The sequence below is a fragment of the Artibeus jamaicensis genome, unplaced genomic scaffold (genome assembly GCF_021234435.1).
Source record: "Artibeus jamaicensis isolate MK-2021 breed Jamaican fruit bat unplaced genomic scaffold, CSHL_Jam_final scaffold_660, whole genome shotgun sequence".
Taxonomy (NCBI): Eukaryota; Metazoa; Chordata; class Mammalia; order Chiroptera; family Phyllostomidae; genus Artibeus; species Artibeus jamaicensis.
Window position 1 is genome coordinate 2528173 of NW_026522052.1, and position 23372 is coordinate 2551544.

The 23372-nt window shown below is 44.1% G+C and overlaps 1 protein-coding gene across 3 annotated transcripts; it reads right to left on the reverse strand.

The window, feature by feature from the left end:
* Nucleotides 1–443: 443 nt before the first annotated feature.
* On the reverse strand, nt 444–23360 carry ACAD8 (acyl-CoA dehydrogenase family member 8). Of its 3 annotated transcripts, XM_053659446.1 has the most exons (12): nt 23147–23231; nt 18567–18759; nt 17690–17790; nt 17111–17280; nt 16406–16515; nt 15945–16021; nt 15436–15573; nt 5115–5250; nt 4930–5027; nt 4434–4586; nt 3678–3780; nt 444–918 (listed from the first exon to the last, which is right to left on the reverse strand). In XM_053659446.1, the coding sequence occupies exons 3-12, from the start codon at nt 17708–17710 to the stop codon at nt 647–649; spliced, it is 1278 nt and encodes a 425-aa protein (XP_053515421.1). In that variant the 5' UTR covers nt 17711–17790; nt 18567–18759; nt 23147–23231; the 3' UTR covers nt 444–646. The 3 variants fall into 3 exon arrangements, with proteins under 3 accessions (XP_053515421.1, XP_036994185.2, XP_036994184.2); XM_037138290.2 differs by lacking the exon at nt 18567–18759 and having other exon boundaries at nt 23147–23360; XM_037138289.2 differs by lacking the exon at nt 18567–18759 and having other exon boundaries at nt 829–1205; nt 23147–23360.
* Nucleotides 23361–23372: the final 12 nt, after the last annotated feature.

A 23372-nucleotide genomic window follows, 5' to 3' on the forward strand; every position in this document is an offset into this window, starting at 1 on the left:
CTCTAAAGACTGACCTGTATTTAACAAGTGCCTTGGGCATTTTTTTTTTTGACAGGGATGAGGGCATAGAGTGACGTAATGACCATTTATAACAGGGTTCTCTGACAAGTCTCCATTTTTGAGTATGACTTTAAATCTATTTTCATAAATCATAAACAATGCTTAGTTTACAAAGCTATCAGTAATCTAAGGGGCTTATTTTCTTCAAGCCAGTTAGGTCAAGGAGAGATTCTTTATTATTATTCAAAAATCTAGTTAAGTATTTAATTAAATATGATAAAAAATTTAAAAACAGTGGCAAAGGCTTAGTTACAGTAATAAAATAAAAATCAAGTTCAGCAGAACTCAAGACGGTACAGAAAGGGGCAGGTTTATTTATCAATGCAGTAATTAAAAATACTTAAAAAGAGGAGCAACTTCAAAAAAGAAAACAGAAACACAGATAAGAAAAAATATACTCAAAGTATTTATTAGAAAGGGTTATAGAAATTTTGAATGCCATCCCAAACTACATGATTCTTAAAAAAGAAAGCAACAACAAAAATTCAAAGTCCCAAGTGACCTCAGTGACTGTCCTTGAGTCAGGGAGTCCAGACCCCAGATACCACTGAGTCACAGGAACAAGGTCTTCCTGACCCTAGTTTTATCATGATTGGTGTTCAGAGGTGTGCTCTACAGGCAGTGCACCCGCAGAGCCCTTCCACACCTGTAGCTGAGGTGCAGAGGACAGGAAAGAGAGGAGGCCGTTTTCTCTCCATTTTCCTTTCCCATGCCTTTGCTTTACAAATAGGAAAAACCCTCCATGGAAGTACCCAGATCCCTGGAAGAGGACCCAGTGATCCAGCCAAATGCAGACAAATCGAGGTGATGCAGATCCAAGAGAGGCCCATGGTTTGGTGATGTGTCTGCACTGGTCACCTGTGTGCAACAGGAAAACAAGGTAGTGTGTCCTTCTGTGACACCCCCCATAGAGGCGGCTCCTCCAGCTCTCTGAAGACGCTGCACCACTGCCAACGCACAGTGAAGGGTCTGCCTAGAGGAGGCCTTCTGTCTAATCCATGACACCTCTGCAACAGAGCCGTCCACAAGGAGCTGCCAGAGGGTAAGTCAAGCTGCAAGTTAAACATCCTGCCAGAAGACGGAGCCTGGGCGCTACTCCTGAAGCAGGCTTCGAGAGATCAGCATCCTCATCACTTCATTGCTGCCTGTAAGGCGGGGCAAGCAGGAAGGAGTCAGTAGCAGCAGAGTCTGCCACCTTTGCAAGGCTCTGACCAGGGTGCTCCGAGCCTAGCTCAGGGCAGCATGGATGTGAGTGACAGCTGTTGCCTTTATCCCTGCGTGGACCAAATTACCTCAGACTTCTCGATGAACCACAGAAAAGTGTCAGAAAGTGAATTGAGTTACTTTTAAAAAACCTCTACTGAAGGTAAAAATGTTTAGATGGAGGAAGGGGGGAAGGGGGAGGGGTGGGGGAGGGGAGGGGAGAGGAGGAGGAGGAAGAGAAGAAGAAATGGTGTATATATAGTGTAATTCTATTTTTTAAAAAAATGAACTCTAAAAGCACAGAAAAAAACCAAAGGAGTTATTTTTGGATTTAAATATAAAAGGAGTGCAAAGTACTAATTCTGGATGTGGAAACATAAGAAAGTAAAAAAATGTGGAAACATTTTTTTACTTTCCCTATATTTTATAAGTTTTCAATAATAAATACACCCATTTCTTTGGTAATCGGAACACTCAATTTTAAAACATTCCCCTGAAAGCAGGTCAAACACTTGCTTCATTTTTACAGTGTCCTTTAAGGCAAAGAGAAATATGAACCTGCATGAGGGATAAATAACCACATTTCCAAAAAATCGAATCTAAAATTCAGATCTATCCAGTAACAAAGTCCATGATACAACAAAGTGATAAAGGTCAGTGCCCACATTTTTCTAGGAGTGGATGATGGTGTGGCCTGAAATGAATGCATCTGCCTTTTCCCATTTATTCTACCATGATTAAAAGACGGGGTTACGACAAAGGTAAAGCCTCCTGCACTCATAATGCTGGATGAAAAAGTAACTGTAGGAGTAGAGGAGAAAGACTCATTTACCATATTTTGCCGTATATAATGCACACCTGCATTTTTGGCCCAAATTTTCAGGAAAAAATCTTTTGTTGTAAATTTTTATTTCAACTACTTATTTACTTATATTTACATGTTTGTACTCCAGGGTATTATTTTGCACATGGATATCGTTACTGCTTTCTTGAGTTATACTTTTAATGCATAAGCATAAATAAAAGATTAAAAACGTTTATATAGCTATGGAATTACTACTAGCCATATATAATGCACATCATAATTTTTCCCTCAAAAATTTGGGCAAAAAAGTGCATATTATACACAGCAAATTATGGTAACTGGTGCGCTAGCAACTGAGCTCATGACCATACTTCAGGGATGAGGCGCGAGGCTGGGAGGCAGCAGATAACCTTGAGAAGCCTGTGATTTGGACATTCCACAAGAGCTGTGGGTCTCAGAGTATGGCTCTCAGACAAGCAGCAGCAGTCTCACTTGAAAACTTCCTACATATGCAAGTTCTCAGGCCACCCAAGGACCACTGAGTCAGAAACTCGGGGTGGGGGCGCCCAGCAATCTGTCTTCACAAACCCTCCTGGTGACTTGGTGACTCGCATGTGTGCTCAAGTTTGAGAAGGGTGCTTTGCAAGCAGCATGGACGCCAATGCTCAGAGGCTTCCACTATGGCCCATTAAAGCAGCTCCACACTATTTCACCGAGAGTCGCTGAGACGAGCCTGTGCCACATCTGCTTTTCCTGCACTGTCCCAGTGCCAGCTGCCTGCACTAGCTGGAACACAGGGGTGCAATTTCAAGACGCATGCCCTGGTGTGGAGAGTGGAGAAGGCCACGCCCTGAGTGTGACTCCAGTAGTTTGCACATTTCTCCTCCCAAAAGTCTGTGATTACCAAGAAGATACCCACATTCTAGGATTGAATTTACTGAGAAATCCAGTAGCAAAACTGACAAGATATCTTTTAGACCAGGGGTGTCAAGTTCATTTTTACCAGGGGCCACATCAGCCTCACAGTTGCCTTCAGAGGGGCAAACGTAATTTTAGGACTGTATAAATGTACCTACTCCTTAACAAGGGGCAAGGAGCTTGGTGCTGCTGCCGGGTAGAAACAAGGGCCGGATAAAACAAGGTGGAGGGCCAGATTCAGCCCGAGAGCCTTGTGTTTGCCACCTGTGTTTTAGACCATCTGGCTGATAATCAACTTGTGAAGGCCATGGTCATCAAATTGGCTCACATTCACCCTGTAAATTATTGTACGGACCACGTAGTCACTTTGTAACAGTAAAGAGCAGTCACTGCCAGAGTTTTCAGTGTTTTTTTTTTTTCATGTATTATCTCAGTTTCCACCTTCTCTAAAATTTGCAAAGAAAAAGATGAGAAGTGAAGTGAATTGATGGCCTACTCACGTGACCAAACAGAGCCTCCTGACTCCCTGGCTAGTGCTCTTTGCACAGCAGCAAGAGGCCCTTCCAGAGCAGGGTCAGGAAGAGGGAGGATGCCCTTGACATACAGGGCCAGGTGAAACGCTGAGACCAGCCATGAGGCTGGAGATACTGCAACCATTCAGAAAAGACGAGAATAACCTCTGGATGTTTACCTTCCAGTATCTGGTGGACCCTGGAGTCCCGGACATACTGCTGAACAGCACAGTCTTTCAGGTAGCCGTAGCCTCCATGCATCTGTAAGGCCTGGTTGCAGATCTGCAGGAAGACAGGGATGAGGCTTCTTGAACATCAGGAAGATTGGAACAAGTGGCTTGTCTCTCCACCCTCACGCCCAATCTGGCAGCCTGCTGTGGACTAATATGAGAAAGAACAACCTACAGATAACCAGCCAAGCAGGAAAGGGGCTCCATGTTCTCTGTGGCCAGAGACAACAAGAGGAGTTCACCAACTGAACTTGTTGGTTGCCACCAGACAGGCAAAGCAGAGACCCCTGTCTCTCTGGCTCGTAGGGAGGAGCGGCCTGCAACCACCACGGCTGGGATTCTATGAAGCTCAGGTGCCATCCAGTGGCAACACAGCCTCCATGTGGAAATGGCTTTGCCCCTGACACTGTAAACATGGCACATCTGAATGAGAGGCACTGGGCTATTCTGAACCTTCTTCCAAGGCAGATCACATCTAGACCACAACCAAGTGACAATGACAGAGTAAAGTGTGTACTGGCATGGGACAGGTAAAAAGCCAGTTATGAGAGCTCCCCTACAGGCCCCTCATGAGTGAACTTATACCCTTAAGCCCCCAGGTGACCCCTGAAGCATCCCGAGTTGACTTAAGCTTCTCAAAACAACTCAAACTACCAGTGTTCCCTGTTCACCCAGGAGAGCCACAGAGCATGCACTGCCACTTACAGCAAAACATTCATCTGTAGCAAAGAGCTTGGCCATGGAGCACAGGGCCACTGCGTCTTCCCGTTCCTCCTGCAGGGCCACGGCGGCACTGCGGATCATCAGCCGTGAGGCCACCAGCCTGGTTGCCATGTCAGCCAGTTTGAACTGCAGGTACTACAGCAATAGGGAAAAGAGAGCCAGACAAGACAGACAGGCTTAGAGCAGCACCTGATCTGGGGCCCTCTGGAAGACATCTCTGTAAGGAATCTTCCCAAAGTGACTCGAAGCCTCAAAGCCTCCTGCCTCTTCTACAGAGAAAATGTACTGCCTACAAGTTCTAAGTCCACTTCTCTTGCCCTGCACTTATAGTACTGCCTCTGGGAAAAATTACTGTTAGACAGACAGCACCAATTCTGGCTCAGATGGAGGCAGAATTCCACTTTCCTGGAGAATGTGGGCCCCAGAGCAGGTTTCCTGCAAAGACTGGGAAGCAAAGCAGAGACACCTGGGCACTTACCTGGTTACTAGCCAGAGGCTCTCCAAACTGCTTCCGGACGTTGAGATGGTTTCGGGTGAGAATGAGAGCAGCATGAGCAGCCCCAAGAGAACAAGAAGCTGCAAAGGAAGGGAGCTGACGCTGTGATGGAGCTGGGAGGACGCCTGCCCACCCCCCGCCTCACGGCCGCCCCTTCGTGTTCTCACCAACGTTGATCCTCCCTCCGTTCAGTCCTTTCATGGCAATGAGGAAGCCCTGCCCCTCGTTCCCAATTCTGTTGGCCACAGGGACGACGCAGTCCTCGAAGATGACAGCTCGGGTTGGCTGTGAGTTCCACCCCACCTGGCAAAAATCAGGGAGTGCATGGCTGCACAAGCATTCGCTGCTCGGGGCAGTGCTGGACGAACCTGGGCAGCACAGGCTCCGCTTCCCTGAGACCAGACCCTTGAGAACTTAAAATGAGGGAAAATGAACGTTCAGATTTAAATATTTGACAGGCATTTTTCAGCTAACCATCTTTAACATGTTAAAAGCATCTATTCTAATGTTCACTCTACTAGATTAAACTACTCACAGATGTTTCTCATAATTTCGTTTAGGGTTGAGGAGGGGCTGTCATCATTTCCGGTGCCTCTCTGTATGTACAATGCCTTAGACAATATAAGAATTACTAATCTTACAAGATATATATAAGAATTATTTGTCCTTATAAAAGGACATTAGCATTATTAACAATAGCCACACTTCTCCTCTCACAAGCTTAGTGTTCTAGGATGTTATAAATAACCTGCACGGTACTGGCCACACCTAGTTCAGCATTAGCTGCAGAGATGCGGTGATGTGCCGGCACCAGTGCCCAAGAGACAAGCACGTCTTTTCCTAGCCTGGCTTTCAGTGACGTTGGTGGCCTGACGTCAGCCACGGTGGGAGGATTACACCACAAAAACTGGCGAACTAGGAGAGTCTGGTGGGGTGGTTGGCTTTCCCAAATAGCTGATTTACCAGAACATCCCTGAATATGTCAGTCACAAGTCCCAGAGAAAATTTTGAATACCTAAGATATAGTCCATGTCATGCAACCAACTAGCTGTATTCTTCATCATTCACCAAATTACTGGGCTTTTTTGTGGTCTTGGTTTTTCCTTAAGGGAGTTGCACTAGAAAGCCAGCAGAGCTACCTTCATCAAATAAAATCTTATTCCGATGTTTCCTATATAAATAGAATAGGACTCTCACTACTCGACTCCTTCACTTCCTCTTCCAGCTCCTTCCCAAGGCTTCAGGGAACTCTGAGGTTCGGTGACGCAGACTTTAAAATAACACTATATAAAATCTCCCAGTTCCTTAGCTCTCTGAAAATACTGCTGTCTTTACATCACTACCACTTCCTTATATAAAAACATTGAATAGGTCCCTTTTGTTAGATGATAAACTTTATGCCTCAGCCCTTTAGTTAAGGTCTTCTAAAATGCAGCCCAACCCTCTCTTCCCAGCCTTCTCTTCCAGAGGTCACCTGTAAGTATTCTCCACTTAGAAGCTGGAGCTACTAGGCAAGCTGGTTTACGCACGGAGCTACTGGGTTTTTAGACCCATACTTTGCTTATCCTGCTCCCTCTACTGGAAATACAGCCTAGTCCCAACCTCCGTCAGTCTAGTTCAATGAAGCCTCCTGAGGTCTTCCCAGTCACTTGATCCAGCAGCAATCTTGTTCTCTTTCAAACTCTGCCATCTTCTCAGGTTGCTAGCACCTGAAATAAAACCACTTTTCCTCCTCATCAGCACCTGTCACATGAATTTGGCTTTCGCGGTGGCCGACAGTTGGGCCTCTGGGGTCGTCTATAGCAGTGTCAGATTTGGTGAGCCAGCCAGGAGCAAATGAGAGCCTGTTGTAAGTCCTCAGACTTTGGAGGGGATTCCCTAGGCTGCCTGTGGCTGACTGGCCCTGAGATAGACCTTGGGAGTCCCTAACAGTTGCCAAGTGAATTCACTCAGGGACTATCCCTCACTTTCTCTTGGCACTGGTTGCTTGCTATGCCCTGCTGGGAAAGGAATAGAAGGTGAAGGGACTAGCCAAAAAATATTTATGCATGCCCCATGGACGACAATGGTGTGGGGACTGCATAAGAAAGTGGGGTGGCTGGGTAGAGAGGGGCAAAAGGGGAAACACTGAGACAAGTGTAATAGCATGAACAATATATTTTTAAAAATACCTAATAAAAACAGAAATAGATATAACTAAAATGAACAGTTTTTGATAAAACTTTTCTATAATAATTACATATATCCAAACATAATTTTCCAAAGTCTGTGGTAACTTAAAACTTCAGAATTTTGCTACATTAAATGATGAAAATTATTAAATAACTGGATATTCTGAAATAACAATATTGAAATATTAATTGATCTAAGTTTGCCTGCTTTTGGCTTCTTCTTGCAAAGAAAATAGAGGATATATTTAGATCTGTTAATGAATATATCTTGTACTTTATTTGAAGTATGTCTTTTGACAATGTGAGTGTGTATGCAAATAAAAAAAGTGTTTCTAAAAAGTTATGGAATGCGTTCATAAAAGTATCAATCTAAAGAATGTGAATTACTTACTTTCAGTTCTCATTTAAAAAAATCAAGGTTTCTTACAGTTAAGAATTCTAATTAAATTAGAAAGAAATTGTATGGTTTCATAATAAAAGATACAAGGTATAATAGTACTTGTTAAAGAAAAAATAAATTGCTCTAAAGCTGGTTATTTCTGAATGGGTAAGAAGGCTTATAAATAGAAATCTTAATAGGAAATTAAATAAGTAAGCTGAATAATGAATTTAAGTAGGTAAATTAATCTAAATATCAAAAGTAAACTAATACAAAATTTGTTTGGTTCCTTTTCAGTCCATTAAAAAAAAAAGTTTTTTCTGTATCTGCCTAGAAAGCAAAGATGCTATATATTATTAAATTAGTTGTGTCATATTATATTATCAGGTACTTAATTATTTAAAAACCCATCTTTTTAATTCTAAGAACTATAGTTTTGCTAATCTGTGCTTGTGTTTGAAAACTTTTGTTGTCACTTTTAAAAAATGTATTTATTTATATATTTTAGAGAGAGGGAAAGGGAGAGAAACATTGACGTGGGGAAACATCAGTCAGCTGCCCCCTACACACCTCCAACCAGGGACCCGGCCTGCACACCAGGTGTGTGTCCTGGTCAGGAGTCGAACTGGCGACCTTTTGGTTTGTGGGAAAATGCCCACCCCATTGAGCCACAGTGGTCAGGGCCTTTTGTTGTCACTTTGAGTAAATAAATAATTTAATATTGTTTCATAATAACATATAATCATTTAGCCAAGTATGTTTGACAACCTTCCCAGAGTTTACATTTTAAGACTTCTTTTGAGCTAGAACTGGCTTTGAGTCATCCCAATGGGCCCTTGGAATACCTCAAGGATTTGTTCTCTCTCCTTATAAAGAAATTTTAAACTGATTAGGCCTTTTTCAAATACTTAAGTACATGGGAAGCTTTGTCAAATTAAAAAAATAATAACCATTGTATGTTTTATTTGTATACATGTATTTTATCATTAAAATAACTGTTCTAGAGACTATATAAAAATCTCCAAGAGTCTACAAAGTTATAATGTACTTTCATTTGTAATTTCAACTGTTATCTTAAAAGGTTATTAAAGAAAAGCAAATTCCTTTATCAATGGCATTATAATCAGATCTATAACTATGTCATTTTAAGTTTTTTCCGTCATTTACAGAGAAAGTCATTGTTTTGCTATGATGCATTTTCAAATATGTTACACCTTCAGAAAAATCCATGGAAAGGACTCGGACTTACTCTAAATTACATATTTCTGAGAAAAATTTTCAGATCAAACCTTTGAACTGAATGAAGATCAGTAGAACTCTGTAGAATAACTGGATCTATGGATATACTGGCAAATCAGAAATAATAAAGACTGATTATGGAACTGAATGAACTAAAAATAATTATAATTTTTATAACTTTTTGTTGAAAATATTGCTAATTGGTAATCTTTTGTTTTCCAGATATAAGGGAAGTTGTTTTTTTCTTAAAGCAATTTGGTAAATTATACCTTCATAAGCAATACTGAGACATTTATTTTTTCTCCCCTCCTAATCCCTCCAGAATTACTATTTTCATAGCGATATACTTGTTTGCATAAACCCAGTAGGAATTTCATTTCTTCAAAAGAGGACACATAAAGCCAGTTTTATGTACCAAGACTTTGACTGGAATGTCATGTCTGAGTGAGACATGACTAGACTCTCGAGGTCATCAGAAAGTTTTAAGGAATGAAGACTGACTTTGAAGCTGATACAAGCCCTTGGACAAATGACCTGGTACTTTGCTCATTCATGTGGTTGGTTCACGGCAGGCTTTCTAGGTAAGAAGTGATGGTGCTTTCTTGGGACCTAGCAAAGAAGAACCACAAGGGCTTGAGGAATGCACCCAAATCTGTAGCTCTTACAGGCAAAGCTGGATGGTAACTGTGTGGCTTGGCTTCTTTGTCCTGAGAAGCTAACTGAAGCTCAATCTGAAATTCCTTATAAGGTTCCAGCAAAGTGGATTTAAGAAAGCTTACATAATCAACTGGTATTCCTGTTGTGTTTATGCAAATATTAGGCTGAATTGAAACCAGGATTAATGCAATAAATGAATTGATTTGGCCCTTTGATAAAAACAAGTATGATTTTAGGGAAAGAAAAATTGTATTTCCCTGAGACCCTAGGGAAAGATAGACTCTATCTACACAGTTATGGACATTAGTTGTAGTTCAGTTAATTGTCTTCCAAGTTTTATTTCTCATTTATGAAATAAACTGGATCCTGAATTTTCTAGCTTCTGCCATATAATACGGACATGTGTACACGGTTTGTCCCCACGAGGCCACAGCCCTCCTTGCACTCAGGGAACGCCCCCTCCAGACGCCGTCGCCACCCCCTTCCATGCCGGTCCTCACCCCCCCGACAGAGAGCAAGAACTGCTGGCCCAGCAGAAACACATCACCCTTCTCCCACAGAGAAGTCATGGAAGAGATCCTGCATTATCCCCTGAAGGCTTCAGAGCCAAGATCCTCGAGGGAGGAATGGGACAGGCGGTTACCCAAGACTGCAGCAAGGCCATGTACAAAAGGTCACCAGGGTGTAAAGCCTCATGTGACTAGGAAAAGGGATAAACAAAGGAAGATAAGTAAAATAAGGGGGCCCAAGGACTCCTCTGGACACCTCCCAACCCATCATTAGGAGCCCCGGGTACAACTGATAGTGGGGAACAAACTGACTGCCTTTTTTAGTAGACGCTGGAGGCACTTACTCAGTTTTAAATACAAGAGTGACTGAAAGAAATCAGGAAATCACCTAGGTAGCAGGCTTTACCGGACAGAGGCAATAAAAGACCTTTCTCCAGCCTTTAGAATGCCAACGCAGAGATCTTAAGTCATCACACAGCTTCCTCTATACTCCTGAACATTCCATCCCTCTGCTGGGACAGGACTTGCCCTGTAAGTTACACACACAAGTAACCTCTTCCCCAGAAAGGCAGCAGCTTTGCTGCAAGCTTGATTGGAAAATGCACTCCAACTCCAGATACTTTTAACATGTTCAGGGGAACCCAGAGAACTGTTCCCTCCTGAGATCTACCAGCAAGTAGAAACCAGCATCGCTAAGATTCACCAAGTGGCTGCAAAGTTCCAACAAACGTTAGATTACCATACCGCGCCCCTCTCCACTTGAGGAAATGGGAAAAGGAATTAGATTAGTTTTCTTTGTTTTCACAGATACCAGATAGGATTAGGTCTATTTTAGGGGAGTATTCTAAAATTTAGGCTGGTTATACTTTTTTTTTCCATGTATTTTGTTTAAAATAATCACCTGTTGTTTTAGCAAATTTGGCAACACACTAAATCTCTAGAAATGACTTTCTTCAATGCTAAAAGCTTGGCTTCTGATCAAAACGTCTATTTCTTAGTAAATTGCAAGAAACTACTCTTTAAGTCACCACGGAGGTGGAGCCAGAATTGACAGCAGAGTCCTCATCGCGCTCGAATATTCCCAGTGCAGTGATCCCAGTTACACATTCCGTAACAGATCACAGTGTATAATTAACCCTGTGCTTTTAATTAGCCCTATGCTCCTCTCTGGCCAGGGTCTTCTTATAGCGGAATAACCTGTTCCAAAACGAGGAGCACTGACCCCCACAATGAACCACAGAGGTCTGGCTGACACACGTCACAACGTAACATCAGAACAAGAGGAACAAGCCCAAGCAGAACTGTACGGCTCTGCTTCACTTACCCTCCCCTCACCCCCAATTTGCTTTCTCAAGAGAAACTACATGTACACACTGCTGCCTAGGAATTCTCCCTCTCCCAAATTCCCACCAACTCCCTTATAAACATCACTGGCTTCACTGGAAGATGTTTGCTTTTTTTTTCAAATATATTTTACTGATTATGTTATTATAGTTGTCCCATTTCCCCCCTTCATCCCCTCCACCTTGCACACCCTCCCCCTTCCACATTCCCCCCCTTTAGTTCATGTCCATGTGTCTTTAAGTTCTTTAGCTTTTACATCTCCCATACTGTTCTTGCCCTTCCCCTATTTTCTACCTACCGTCTATGCTACTTATTCTCTGTACCTTACTCTCCTCTCCTCCTCCCTCTCTCCTGTTGCTAATCCTGCATGTGATCTCTCTTTCTGTGGTCCTGTTCCTGTTCTAGTTGTTTCCTTAGTTTGTTTTTACTTTAGGTGTGGTTGTTAGTAATTGTAAGTTTGCTGTCATTTTAGTGTACATGTGTTTTATCTTCTTTTTCTTAGATAAGTCCCTTTAACATTTCATATAATCAGGGCTTGGTGATGATGAACTCCTTCAACTTGACCTTATCTGAGAAGCACTTGATCTGTCTTTCCATTCCAAATGAAAGCTTTGCTGGATTGAGCAATCTTAGATGCAGGTTCTTGCCTTTTGTGACTTGGAATACTTCTTTCTAGCCCCTTTTTGCCTGTAAGGTCTCTTTTGAGAAATCAGCTGACAGTCTGATGGGAACTCCTTTGTAAGTTACTGTCTCCCTATCTCTTGCTGCTTCTAGGATTCTCTCCTTCATTTTAATCTTGGCTAATGTAATTATGATGTGCCTTGGTGTGTTCCTTCTTGGGTCCAACTTCTTTGGGACTCTCTACGCTTCCTGGACTTCCTGGAAATCTATTTCCTTTGCCAGATTGGGGAAGTTCTCCTTTATTATTTGTTCAGGTAAGTTTTCCACTTGTTGCTCTTCTTCTTCCCCTTCTGGTACCCCTATGATTCAGATGTTGGAACATTTAAAGATGTCCTGGAGGTTTCTAAGCCTCTCCTCACTTTTTTAAATTCTTGTTTCTTCATTCTTTTCTGTTTGGTTGGTTCTTTCTTCCTTCTGGTCCACTCCCTTGATTTGAGACCCAGTTTCCTTCCCATCACTATTGGTTCCCTGTGCATCTCCTCTCATTTCACTTAGTGTAGCCTTCATTTGTTCACGTAATTTGTGGCTAAAGTCAACAAGTTCTGTGAGCATTCTGATCACCGGTGTTTTGAACTGTGCATCTGATAGGTTAGCTATCTCTTTGTCACTTAGAAGTATTGACTCTGGGGCTTTGAGCTGTTTTTCTGCTTGAGCCATAATGTTTTCGTCAGGTCGTGCTTGTTAGGTATGAGGGGCGGAGCCTTAGGTGTTAGCCAGGGTGGGGCAACTCAAGTCTCTGGGTTGTGATGCTGTATGTGGGGGCGGGGTCAGAGAGGGAAAAAAAATGGCACTTTGCTCCACTGTCTGTGGCACCTCAGCCTCTTCCACCGCTGCTCCCAAGCAAATTGGGCCTTTCCGATGCTGATTCCTGTGTGGGTGTGCTTGTGTGCGTTCTAGGACTCTGTGGGTTTCTCCAACAAACTTTCCTGTGAGGGTGGAACTTTCCTGTGAGTCTCTCCCTGCGCCTCAATCCCCACAAGTGTTTTTTCTTTTTTTTAATTTTATTTCTTTATTTATCTTTAGAGGGGAAGGGAAGGAGAAGAGGGAGAGAAATATCAATGTATGGTTGCTTCTCGTGTATCCCCTGCTGGGAACTGGCCTGCAACCCAGGCATGTGCCCTGACTGGGAATCGACCCATAAGTATTTTCGATCGGTGTTCTGAGGCTTTATTTCCCAGCACTAGGACCCTGGGCTGTGCAATCCATCTCGTTCCCCAGTTATCTGCGTGCCAATGTGGGACTGCTGCCCGGTCAGTCAGCCACTTTGCGCACGGTGCCCCGCTTCTCAATTGCCGCCTCGCTGGGTCTGCCCATTGCCACACACACCCAGGGTCTGCCAGCCCTGCCTGGGTCCCCAGGGTCAGTCCAGTGCGCACCCGGGGTGCCTTGTGCACCCAGTGTCACAGCTTCCTGTGCCACGACCCTCTCTGCTCCTCTGCCCGACTGCGACCCGCCTACCGGTCTGGATGAATGTGTCTCTTTTAACTCCTTGGTTGTCGGACTTCCATACAGTTTAATTTTCTTTCAGTTTTGGTTGTTTGTTTCTGAATTGTTGTTGTCCTTAGTTTGGTTGTTCGAGGAGGCACAGTGTGCCTACCTACGCCTCCATCTGGCTGGAAGTCAGAAATAAATGGAAGATGGTTTTTAAGGCGTGAGCCTGCTCTCTTCTCGGGTTGCAGGCACCTGAAATAAAATCGCTTTCTCTCTCACTCAACCCGTGTCCCAAGTGTGGCAATTGTGCCTGTGGGATTGTTTTTCCCAGTTTCATCACCGTAAGTCTGGAACCTTCCAACAGTATACGGCCTATATGGTGGCTACCTGTGAACTTGTCCCCCCAACCAGAATATAAACACCTAATGTGAAATGGAACAGAAAGTTCTGACCTCAGTATGTGTGTTCAAATAGTCATTACATCAAATACCTAAACTAGTATGACTGGACCCTGTGGAATTATGTGTCAGGTTATATAAGTCATTCTGTGTTGTATAATCCAAAATGAACATTCCTAGGACCTAGAACTCTTACAGCTGTATGTCTTATATCGGGTTGGCCAAAAAGTTCATTTAGTCTTTTTCTGTCCGATGGTTCTAGTAGCTCTTGATTGTCTTTAACTAAACAATTTTGTTAGATTGTATTGTGACAGTTGTCATTCAGCATGCGTTTAAAAAAAACTTATCAAAATTGGTGAATTTTTGTGTAGCCATTTTAATATTGAAGATGAAAGAAAATATGCAATATTTTTGGCATATCTGCTTTATTATTTCAAGAAGGTAAAAACGCAACTCAAATGCAAAACAAGATTTGTGCACTGTATGGAGAAGGTGCTGTGACTGACTGAATGTGTCAAAAGTGGTTTGCAAAATTTCTTGGTACTGTTGACATTTTGGCCAAATAATTCTTTGCTGTGGGGCTGCCTTATGCATTCAAAAATGTTTAGCAGCACCCGGGGCCTCTAGCCACTAGAAGCCAACAGTAGGAGATAGCCAAGTACTCAAAATATCAAATCGATAAAGTTATTGGTGAAAATGAAAAATCTGTCTTCTATTTTACAGAAGAAACTAAGCAGACTTTGTGGCTAACACAATGCATCACACACAGCACGTGTGTCTCATACAGACAAGACAGCATGTGCCTCATAATCCTAAACAAGGCTAGGAGTGACTTTTGTATCCCTCTAGGAGTTAGCCTACGGCTTTGCATACAGTATGCACCTAGTAAATAAATACCTGCTACGTTGTTAAAAGGGCATTAATGACTACTTGGCAGTTATGCAGGATCAGGAAGGGTCAAGCAGGGAAATTTGGACCTACTAGGAGCTATGAAAGAAGGACATTTAGGGGTGATTTCATTACCTGATTTCTCCCCCAAGGTTCTAACTACGAAAGTAAACATCAGAGGTAGATGACTGATTGTCTGGCCTAACAAATCTAAATGGGTCTCACCCTTATCACCAGCAATAGTTACTTAATCACAGTCCCACTGCTCATGGCCTGGCCATAAGATTTCTCAATCCTAAAAATGTGTTCTCAAAACACCCATGGAAATGTCCTCCCTCTGAACATTACTGAAATACCCACAACCATCTCCAAAGAATTACACTTTCTTTTTATTAAAAAAAAGTAGCCCCAAAACATCATTCCTGAGACTTCTAGTAAACACCAAATCTCCTGTAAGTATTTATTCTTGAGATAACAGAGCGCCCCCAAACCAAAAACGGGGAAAGGGACACAGGCTGAAAATGGAAAGAAGAGAGAGGAGAGGAATACCGCTCGCACTAGAACAGCAGGCAGCTTGCAGGCCTGACCGACAAACTCAGCCGCTGCTGCCAGGGGCCTGCTGGTGGTTAACGAGGCGCACTAATACCCACACGTCCCTGTCAAAATCCTACTAGAAGCAACCGCCTCCAAGGCAAGTTAGAATGTCTGTGAACTATCTCCAGAAACAGCAGAGCTCCGTCTGGCGGGGGCTGCATCAGAACTGGAACTGCTTCCTGTCACTAGCCACTTACCTTCTTCTCCTTCTTGCCAAAGCTAAGGCCAGGGGTCCCCTTCTCAACGACAACGCACGAGATGCCTTTGGGGCCTGGTCCTCCTGTTCGGCACATGACCACGTAGATGTGTGACTCACCTCCACCACTGATGAAGGCCTGTGGGGAGGGAGGTGGTGCACGGGGGTCAGGACAGCAGGACGGCAAGTGGCACGACAGCAGGACGGCAAGTGGCACGACAGCACAGAGCCCCTGAGGAGGGCTAAAAAGAAACTGTACTGACTAGGCAATCAGGGATCTAACTGAGGAGACTGTGAAAATGATAGACTAAAATGAATGAAATTATCTGGAACTAGATCAGAAGAGAGAGAAAGAGGGAAGGTGATAAAGGGAAGTGGGTCACAGGTTCTCTCCCAAGCATGTAAAAACCTTGTGGGAATATTAACTCGCAGGCAGCAAGGGTCCAGGCCATGTGAGCAGAAGGTGGAGACAACTGTTCTCCCAGTTGTTCTGGGAAAGCACAGTGGTACCTTGGAGCCGTTGAGAACGTAATGATCTCCTTGAAGTTTAGCTGAGGTCAGAAGGGAGGCGGCATCACTCCCACTTCCTAAGGCAGGGGTCAGAGAGGGTGGGGAGCAAGTCAGCGAAGTTAAGGGAGCTCCAGCACAGTTCAATCTCCTAGGAAACCCTCCCTTATGGCAAACAGCTCAGAGTTGGATACTTCAAAATCAAGACCATCAAAGGAACTCTCCATACTTGGTAAAAAGTGCATACAGCAGTCAGACTGTTTTCCATTTTCATTACACTGTCCTGCAGTGAGCCCGGAGAAACTGCCCTAGAGGCCTCTGAGTTTCGTAATGTCCAGTCATATGAGAAGCTGTTACTCTATAACAAAACTTCCTGGCAAACAACAGTGGTGTGTATCAACCTGCTAAGGAGTACTCAGTGACTTCTCCTGAGTAGCATCTCACCTGCGGTATGGCAAACCCACCTGGCTCAGTGAGGCAGTAGGAAGCAAACTTCTCCATGGTACAGAGCGGTGGGCAAAATCTGTGCCTCTGTTCCTCATTTCCAAAGGTATCGATCATCCAGACACACATGCTGACAAGTACAGCAAAGACAAAAGGCACTCACAGAGGAAGAGATGGAAAAGAAAATGCGAGAGGGAAGGGGAGGGGGGAGGAAAGCAAAGGCAGAAAGGGAGACAGAAGCAGAAGAGAGAGTGGGAAGGGAAAAGTCACAATCGAGGAGATTCAACTTTGAAGGAAGGGCCGGATTGTAACACATTCCCAGAAAACGTACCACCTGGAGATAATCCAGGCCAAACTGTTTCTCACATGGACACTCATGCTACTTCTAGTTAGCTCCCTAACCGAGCTCCTGAAAGTCTAAGAGTTTTATGTACTTTCCCAAATTTCTGGAGGAGTCCTTTTGGGGTTGAGGAAATGGAAAACCTGGCCCTGACCACTGTACAGGAGAAGTCTGGGGCCGTTCGATCTGGGACTTGGGGGAAGGCAGGCAGGCCTGATTCTCTAAGCCACATACATAATGACAAATTCAAGTCCGACGGGTAGCAGCAGACCCGGAATGAACCTTTAACTGTCTGGTTCTTCAAGGCAACTGACCTGAAAAGACACATCTTTTTTCCTATTTACCCAAAATTTCCCAAGCAACCCAGTGAGCACCGGGCACTCACTTGTGGATGCTGATATAGGCTGTGGTGCTGGTGCAGCCTGTAGCCAAGGCTTCGAAGATGACCGAGGCATCGAGCCGTGACAGTCCTGACCCTCCTACATCTGTTCGTATGTAGACCCCTCCGAAACCTAGCTGGGCAGCCTTCCGCATCATGTCCACTGGGAACAGTTCCTGTGCACAAAAGGGAGCAGAGTCATCAGTAAGTGATTCACAGGTGGACACTTCTTCAGAGGACACAGAGAGGGATGAGCATGTTTGCATTTGGGAGTGTAGGGATTCTCTTAGCTTAGTATGCTTCTCTCTCGTGTGTACAGTGGTATCGGTTGAAATGCATTCTATAAGGACTGGTTTTCTTTTCATTATCAAAACAACTGCCTTGCTTACAGAAAAGCTCCAAATCCTTGTACAATAAAATAAAAACAAAACCGGTACTTTCAAGATGATGAGTACCTTCTAAAAAAAGAAATCACTTCATTACCAGTACTCTCATTTGTAAGTGGAGAATGAACAGTGGACACAGGATTACGAGGGGATGAAGACAGGCATCTGTGGGACTATCTAGCCACAGAAAAACGTCTACCTTCTGGTCCCACTCGGCCATATGAGGGGCTATCTCCCGGGCTGCGAAGTCAAAGGCCACTTTCTGAAATCCTTTCTGTTCTTCATTTAGTCCCGTGGAAGCTGTGGGCAAGATCACACCCAGTCAGTTCCAGCACAGGGGTCCGGGGAGAGTGCCGCAAACGAGCACCACGAAGCTGGGATGGTGACCCTGTCGGAGCACTTCCCGCACACAGCCCTGCCTTCAACACCCGCACAGTGACATCACCCACTGTTATTCCGTTTCTTTGATGTATTGGGTTGGCCAAAGTCCATTTAGTGTTTTCTGTAAAATAAAACACAGATTTTTCATTCTCACCAATAACTTTATTGATTTGATATTTTGAGTACTTGGCTATCTCCTACTATTGGCTTCTAGTGGCTAGAGGCCAGGGGTGCTGCTAAACATTTTTGAATGCATAAGGCAGCCCCACAGCAAAGAATTATTTGGCCAAAATGTCAACAGTACCAAGAAACTTCGCAAACCACTTTTGACACATTCAATCAGTCACAGCACCTTCTCCATACAGTGCACAAATCTTGTTTTGCATTTGAGTTGCGTTTTTACCTTCTTGAAATAATAAAGCAGATATGCCAAAAATATTGCATATTTTCTTTCATCTTCAATATTAAAATGGCTACACAAAAATTCACCAATTTTGATAAGTTTTTTCAATGCATGCTGAAATGACAGCTGTCACAGTAAGACCTAAAAAAAATGTTTCCAATGAAGTTAAAGACAACTAAGGGCTATTAGAGCCATCATACAGAAAAAACTAAACAAAGTTTTTGGCAAACCCACTATTACCTCCTTTTCCCTTGTTCCTTTACTCCCAAGTGGATCGACCGACTTTATTTACCTCCTAGTTATTCTTTCAATACCCTTCTTCATCTTGTCCTCCTCATAAGTCCCCATTAAAGTAACAACGGGCACATTTTGGTAAATGCCTTTTTTCCGTTGGGCTGTGTCAGTATCCTGGGGAAACTGTGCCCCCTCCACGTACATCTGTCTGCCGCTGTCTACCTGCGCCAACACTCAGTCTGAAGGCTCAACTGGAAAAGGAAGATATGTGTAATTCGGCTTACTCTCCTAGTTAAGGGAAAGATCTTAGAATGCAGCTCCACATTTGGCAAGTCTCAGACATTCGTGAAGGACAGTGTTGATGAAAGTGTTTCAGTGTTGCAACATGGTGAAGGCCTCACCAATCTGTTTTCACCCCGGGGATTCAGAATTCTTAGAACATTTTCTATCCTCTCAGTGTGGTGACTCTGGGTGATTCCTTCACTTGAAGGTCTAAGGTACCTAAGAACTGAAGGACGATGAATAACTGAGCAACACCAACAGGCAGGCAGTACACCTTTGTGGGAAGACGTTTTTCTAAAGCATTAAACATTTTGTCAAAGACTATACTATAAGTGTTTCATCAGAGATGGTCCTTTTCAGGAGGAAAACATCCATACCTGCCTACGTGAATCAGAGTGACTATTCAATTCACGACATCATTACTTCACAAACTTTCTTTAATGAGTCAGTTCTCCTAATGACATGAACTCTATTTAGTTTTCCCCATTTTTCAAAAACTGCACAGAGTAAGGCAGGACTGAATTGGACAGCAGAGCTGCAAGTCAACTGGCTAGTAAAGTAAAGTCTAAAATAAGTTTCCTGTTTTGCAGGGTGATTCAGACTTCCAGCCAGAGGCAGGCCAGAAGCTAAAAGTGAAGACCTAGGCAAAACTCCCGTGAACAACGACAACCTTGTGGGGATTGTGTAGAGAATTTAGAAAAGAGAGGACCAGAGATTCTGGGAGCCAGCACACCACAGCAGGATCAGCAACCTGCACAAGGTGAATCAGACTTACAATGTTCACGCTCTTATTTCTCTTCTATTGTTTCTTAGTACGGACACTTCGAAAGGATTGCCTGCCTCAGCTGTGCTAAAACAAATGAAGCAGTGTGTGCTTAGACTTGGAGGCACGGCGATGCCAGGAGGTGCAATGGTAGCTGTAAAAGTGAAGGGGAAGAGAAAATGCAGGGCTACTAGCACTTTGCAGGGGGTGTGTGTCAGGGCCTCTGCCTTTTGGTGTGTCAGGGCCACAATGGAAGAAGAGTTGTCTTGGGCAACACATTAAATACATTGCAACATGTAATCACAAAGAAGTCTCACAATGTTTTAAGTAAATTTATGATTTTGTTCTGGGCAGAATTCACAGCCACCCTGGGCTACAGGCAGCCCCACAGGCCGCAGGTTGGACACGCCTGTAAGGTTTCATCCTGCGTGGTAACCTGGTCATTCTGGGGTAAGGCTAACGAGCACTAAAGACCATAGATCCACATTCAACAAAAGTTCATTTCAGTGCCTCATGCCAACACTGCGGAGCCCTTCCAGCAGAGAATGAGTTTGGGTGGCAAAGCCTGTTTCTCCAGGGCAGATCTGGGCATCTCCCGTGGAGGTAGGAGAAAGCAGTCTGTCTGTATCAGGGCTCCCATTAGAAGGGAACACTCAGAAATGAATAGCTGTGAGGATGAGAGACTATTAGGCTGCCTTGAGAAGCCTAGAGCAGACAGGCACCTTAGGTGTTATCCTCAGGAATATCCCTAATAAGCAATTCATGATTCTCCAACTAGGATTTGGGCCACTCATTTGCACAACCTTGCAGAAAGACCCTGCAGACCGTGGCTCACGGACCATTCACACCAGAGCGCTTACTGACGCCTCCTGCGGAGCAGCGGCGGGATTTCAGAGATGACCATGGCCTGTCCGCACAAAGGATGACATAAATGATGACACTGCACACATCTTACTGTGTAAGGAGAAGTGCTACAGAGTTTCAGCCCCAGCAAGAGCTCAAGAATGTTTACAGTTATTATTATTGTTGTTATTAATAGTACTTGACAGTAAAGCAAGTAGTTCAAGGAAAAAATAGATTTTAATGGCATCCTAAGTAAATAACAGGGAACAAGTGTATGCAAGTCATGTATAAGTAAATACAACATAGGTACACTTTTTAAGATAACAAATAGTTTTAGCTAAAGGGATGCTAATGACAGGAAAGCATAATTGGAGGGAAAAAGTGGCAAAGGCAAGTTAAAAAGCAAAATCTACACAAGATAGCATGGTTACTAATTAAAAATACCTAAATTCCCAGAAAACGTACACTGTGAAACAAAACAGAAACCTCATGAAGTTTACCGAGGTCACTGGCAGAGGCCAAGGAGCCAGCGCACACCACTGACGTGCACGCACACACTAAACTGGCAAAGCTACGCAGAAAAGGGTCCACTGAGAGGGGGAAAGTCTTCACTGTGCAGCAACAGAAGCATGAGAGGTGAAAACACACACACAGAACAAGTTCAAATATACAATAATCTTTAAAGGCATCCAACGCACAGAATCAATGGTTCTGTTTGAGAATCTTGGTGTTTAAGGAATGCTTGGGAAATTACAGCCAATTATAGTGAAAGTGCGCTGGTCAAGGAATTAGTCATTTGAACTCTGGTTCTCAAATTATTAATTATGCATCTTTCAGTAAGTCTGGTACATCTGTCAACTCAGCTACTGCATTGTCAACAGAGGGGGCTCCACTAGACATTGAATAAATTACCTCATTTGCAAAATGACACTACCTGCAAAATGAGGAAATTATATGTGTGTGATATATGTTGAAATATAAAATCACAATTTTCTTAAAATTATTTTCACATTAAAATGTGCAGTGAAACAATGAGAAATATTTGTTGATCACTTCCATTAGTTTGACATTTAACAAGTTCCCCACTTGACATTTTAACAAGTAGGACAATATGCTGAAAGGACAATTTCCTTTTACTTTACTATTTAAAAGATAATTTCCTTTAAAAATGTGAACAAGCACCTCATTGGCTGAAGCTACACTGCTGGCTGCTAGAAATACTCCTATTTAACCTTCTGGTTGACAGAACTACTTCCTGTTCGCTTTGCTCCGCACAGGAGCGACCTTGTGTACCAAGCTCTAACGCCAGACCAGGGCAGCTCCTTCTGAAGTGCTGGGCACTGAGGAGAGAACCGAACTCCACACCTCAGTGTACTTTCTACAGCCTAAGGTCAGTCTAAGGGATTCATAGACTATTCCACTGTTAAAAAAAAAAAAGAGTGTCATTTACTTAAAATTAAAAAAAAAAAATTTCCGAAGAGAAAGGAGGTTAGGTGCTTGACAGAAGCAGGAAGTGACTGGGGATCTCCCCGTCAGCCGAGGTCCTTCCGACCCCTCCCTGGTGCTCCCATCTAGGTCACCTGCCTGGTCCCGAAGACCTTCAGGTCTGTAAATGCTGGTAGTTCCCCACTTGCAATATATTTTTTTTCTTTAGGAATTTCAACTGTAAAAGTGTTTTATAGCTATAGGTGTACATTTATACAATCTAACTTTTTCTCATCATCACCAGCACCACTTTTTACATTCTTACTGCCTTTATGACTTATTGTTATGATTTAAAAAAACCGAAGTCACGCGTTTCTGCACTCAGAGTCAAAAGTCTAACCAATCACTAATCGTCTAAAAGCAGGGATCACAACAATGTATTCGAGTTGTGAGGATAAATGTAAAGTGCTTAGTTATTGCACTCATTTCATAAGTGCACTTATGAAACACGATGTCAGGAGGTTAACATCAACTAAGTTTAAGGAGGCCGTGAACAATAAAGGAATAATAGCATTAGCAAAAGGGATTAAGCTGTATTAGCTGCAGGGCCCCGAGGCAGTACAAAGGCTGTTTTAGACTTGAGTCTCCAAGTTCCTCTAGACAAGCGATTTTCAACCTTGTTCATTCTACAGCACACACAAACTAATTACTAACACTCTGTGGCACACCAAAAATATATACTTTTGCCAATCTGACCAAGGAATAGGTACGGTTTTGAAAAAATAGGTACGGTTTTGATTCATTCACACCAGACAGCTGTTGTCAGTGATCCTGACTAAATAGCGAGGTAGTGCTTGTTTCAAAACGCTGGCGGCACCGGGTGGGAAATCGTAGCCGTGGAGGGGTGCAGTGGGCCGGAGAAAGGACGGGGCTCCGCACCGAGGGAAAGGCCTGGGTCACGCGTTTTGGGAGGCTGCTTCGTAACCGCGTCCTCTGGGCCGGGCGGGGTGGTGGTGGTGTGGAGGTGGGGGACTAGCTGACGACGACCAGGGGCGCGACAGGTGGGCTGAGATCGGAAAGAGTGAGAAGCGCCAAGGCTACCCAGGAGGACAGGATAGCGGCCGGGGTGGGTGGGGAGGAGCCGAGCCGGGGGTGACCTCCCAGAGGGATGGAGGAGGGTGCAAAAGGGAATGGGGGTAGAGGCGGGTGCCGGCCGGGTGGTGAAGGCGGTGCGGACCTCCTCGGGGTGACAGAGCGCTCCAAGGGCGCGGAGACCACGGCCCCAGCCCGGGTCCCGAACACCTGTTCTCCGGGGTGAGCCTTACGGTCGATGCAGGAGATCAAGCCCCGGCGGCCGCTGTAGGCGGGGGCCCGGAGACCACTGCCAGGGCAGCAGAGCCACGCCCCGAGACGCCGGCAGCCGCTCCGCCACATGGCAGCAGTTCCAGATACAGCCGAAGACTGAAAGCACCTAAGCTGGCGCGTCAGTCCAAGCCCTGGCTTGGCGAGCAGCCCTCAACCCGGCATCCCGACCACACCCCGCGTCCCGAC

Coding starts and splice junctions, on each gene's coding strand:
- ACAD8 (XM_037138290.2), bottom strand. CDS start 23,255: ATGTGGCGGAGCGGCTGCCGGCGTCTCGGGGCGTGGCTCTGCTGCCCT. Junction 17,791..23,146: donor CTTGATCTCCTGCATCGACC/GTAAGGCTCACC, acceptor TCTTGCCCACAG/CTTCCACGGGACTAAATGAA. Junction 15,574..15,944: donor ACGTTCTCAACGGCTCCAAG/GTACCACTGTGC, acceptor CCCTCCCCACAG/GCCTTCATCAGTGGTGGAGG.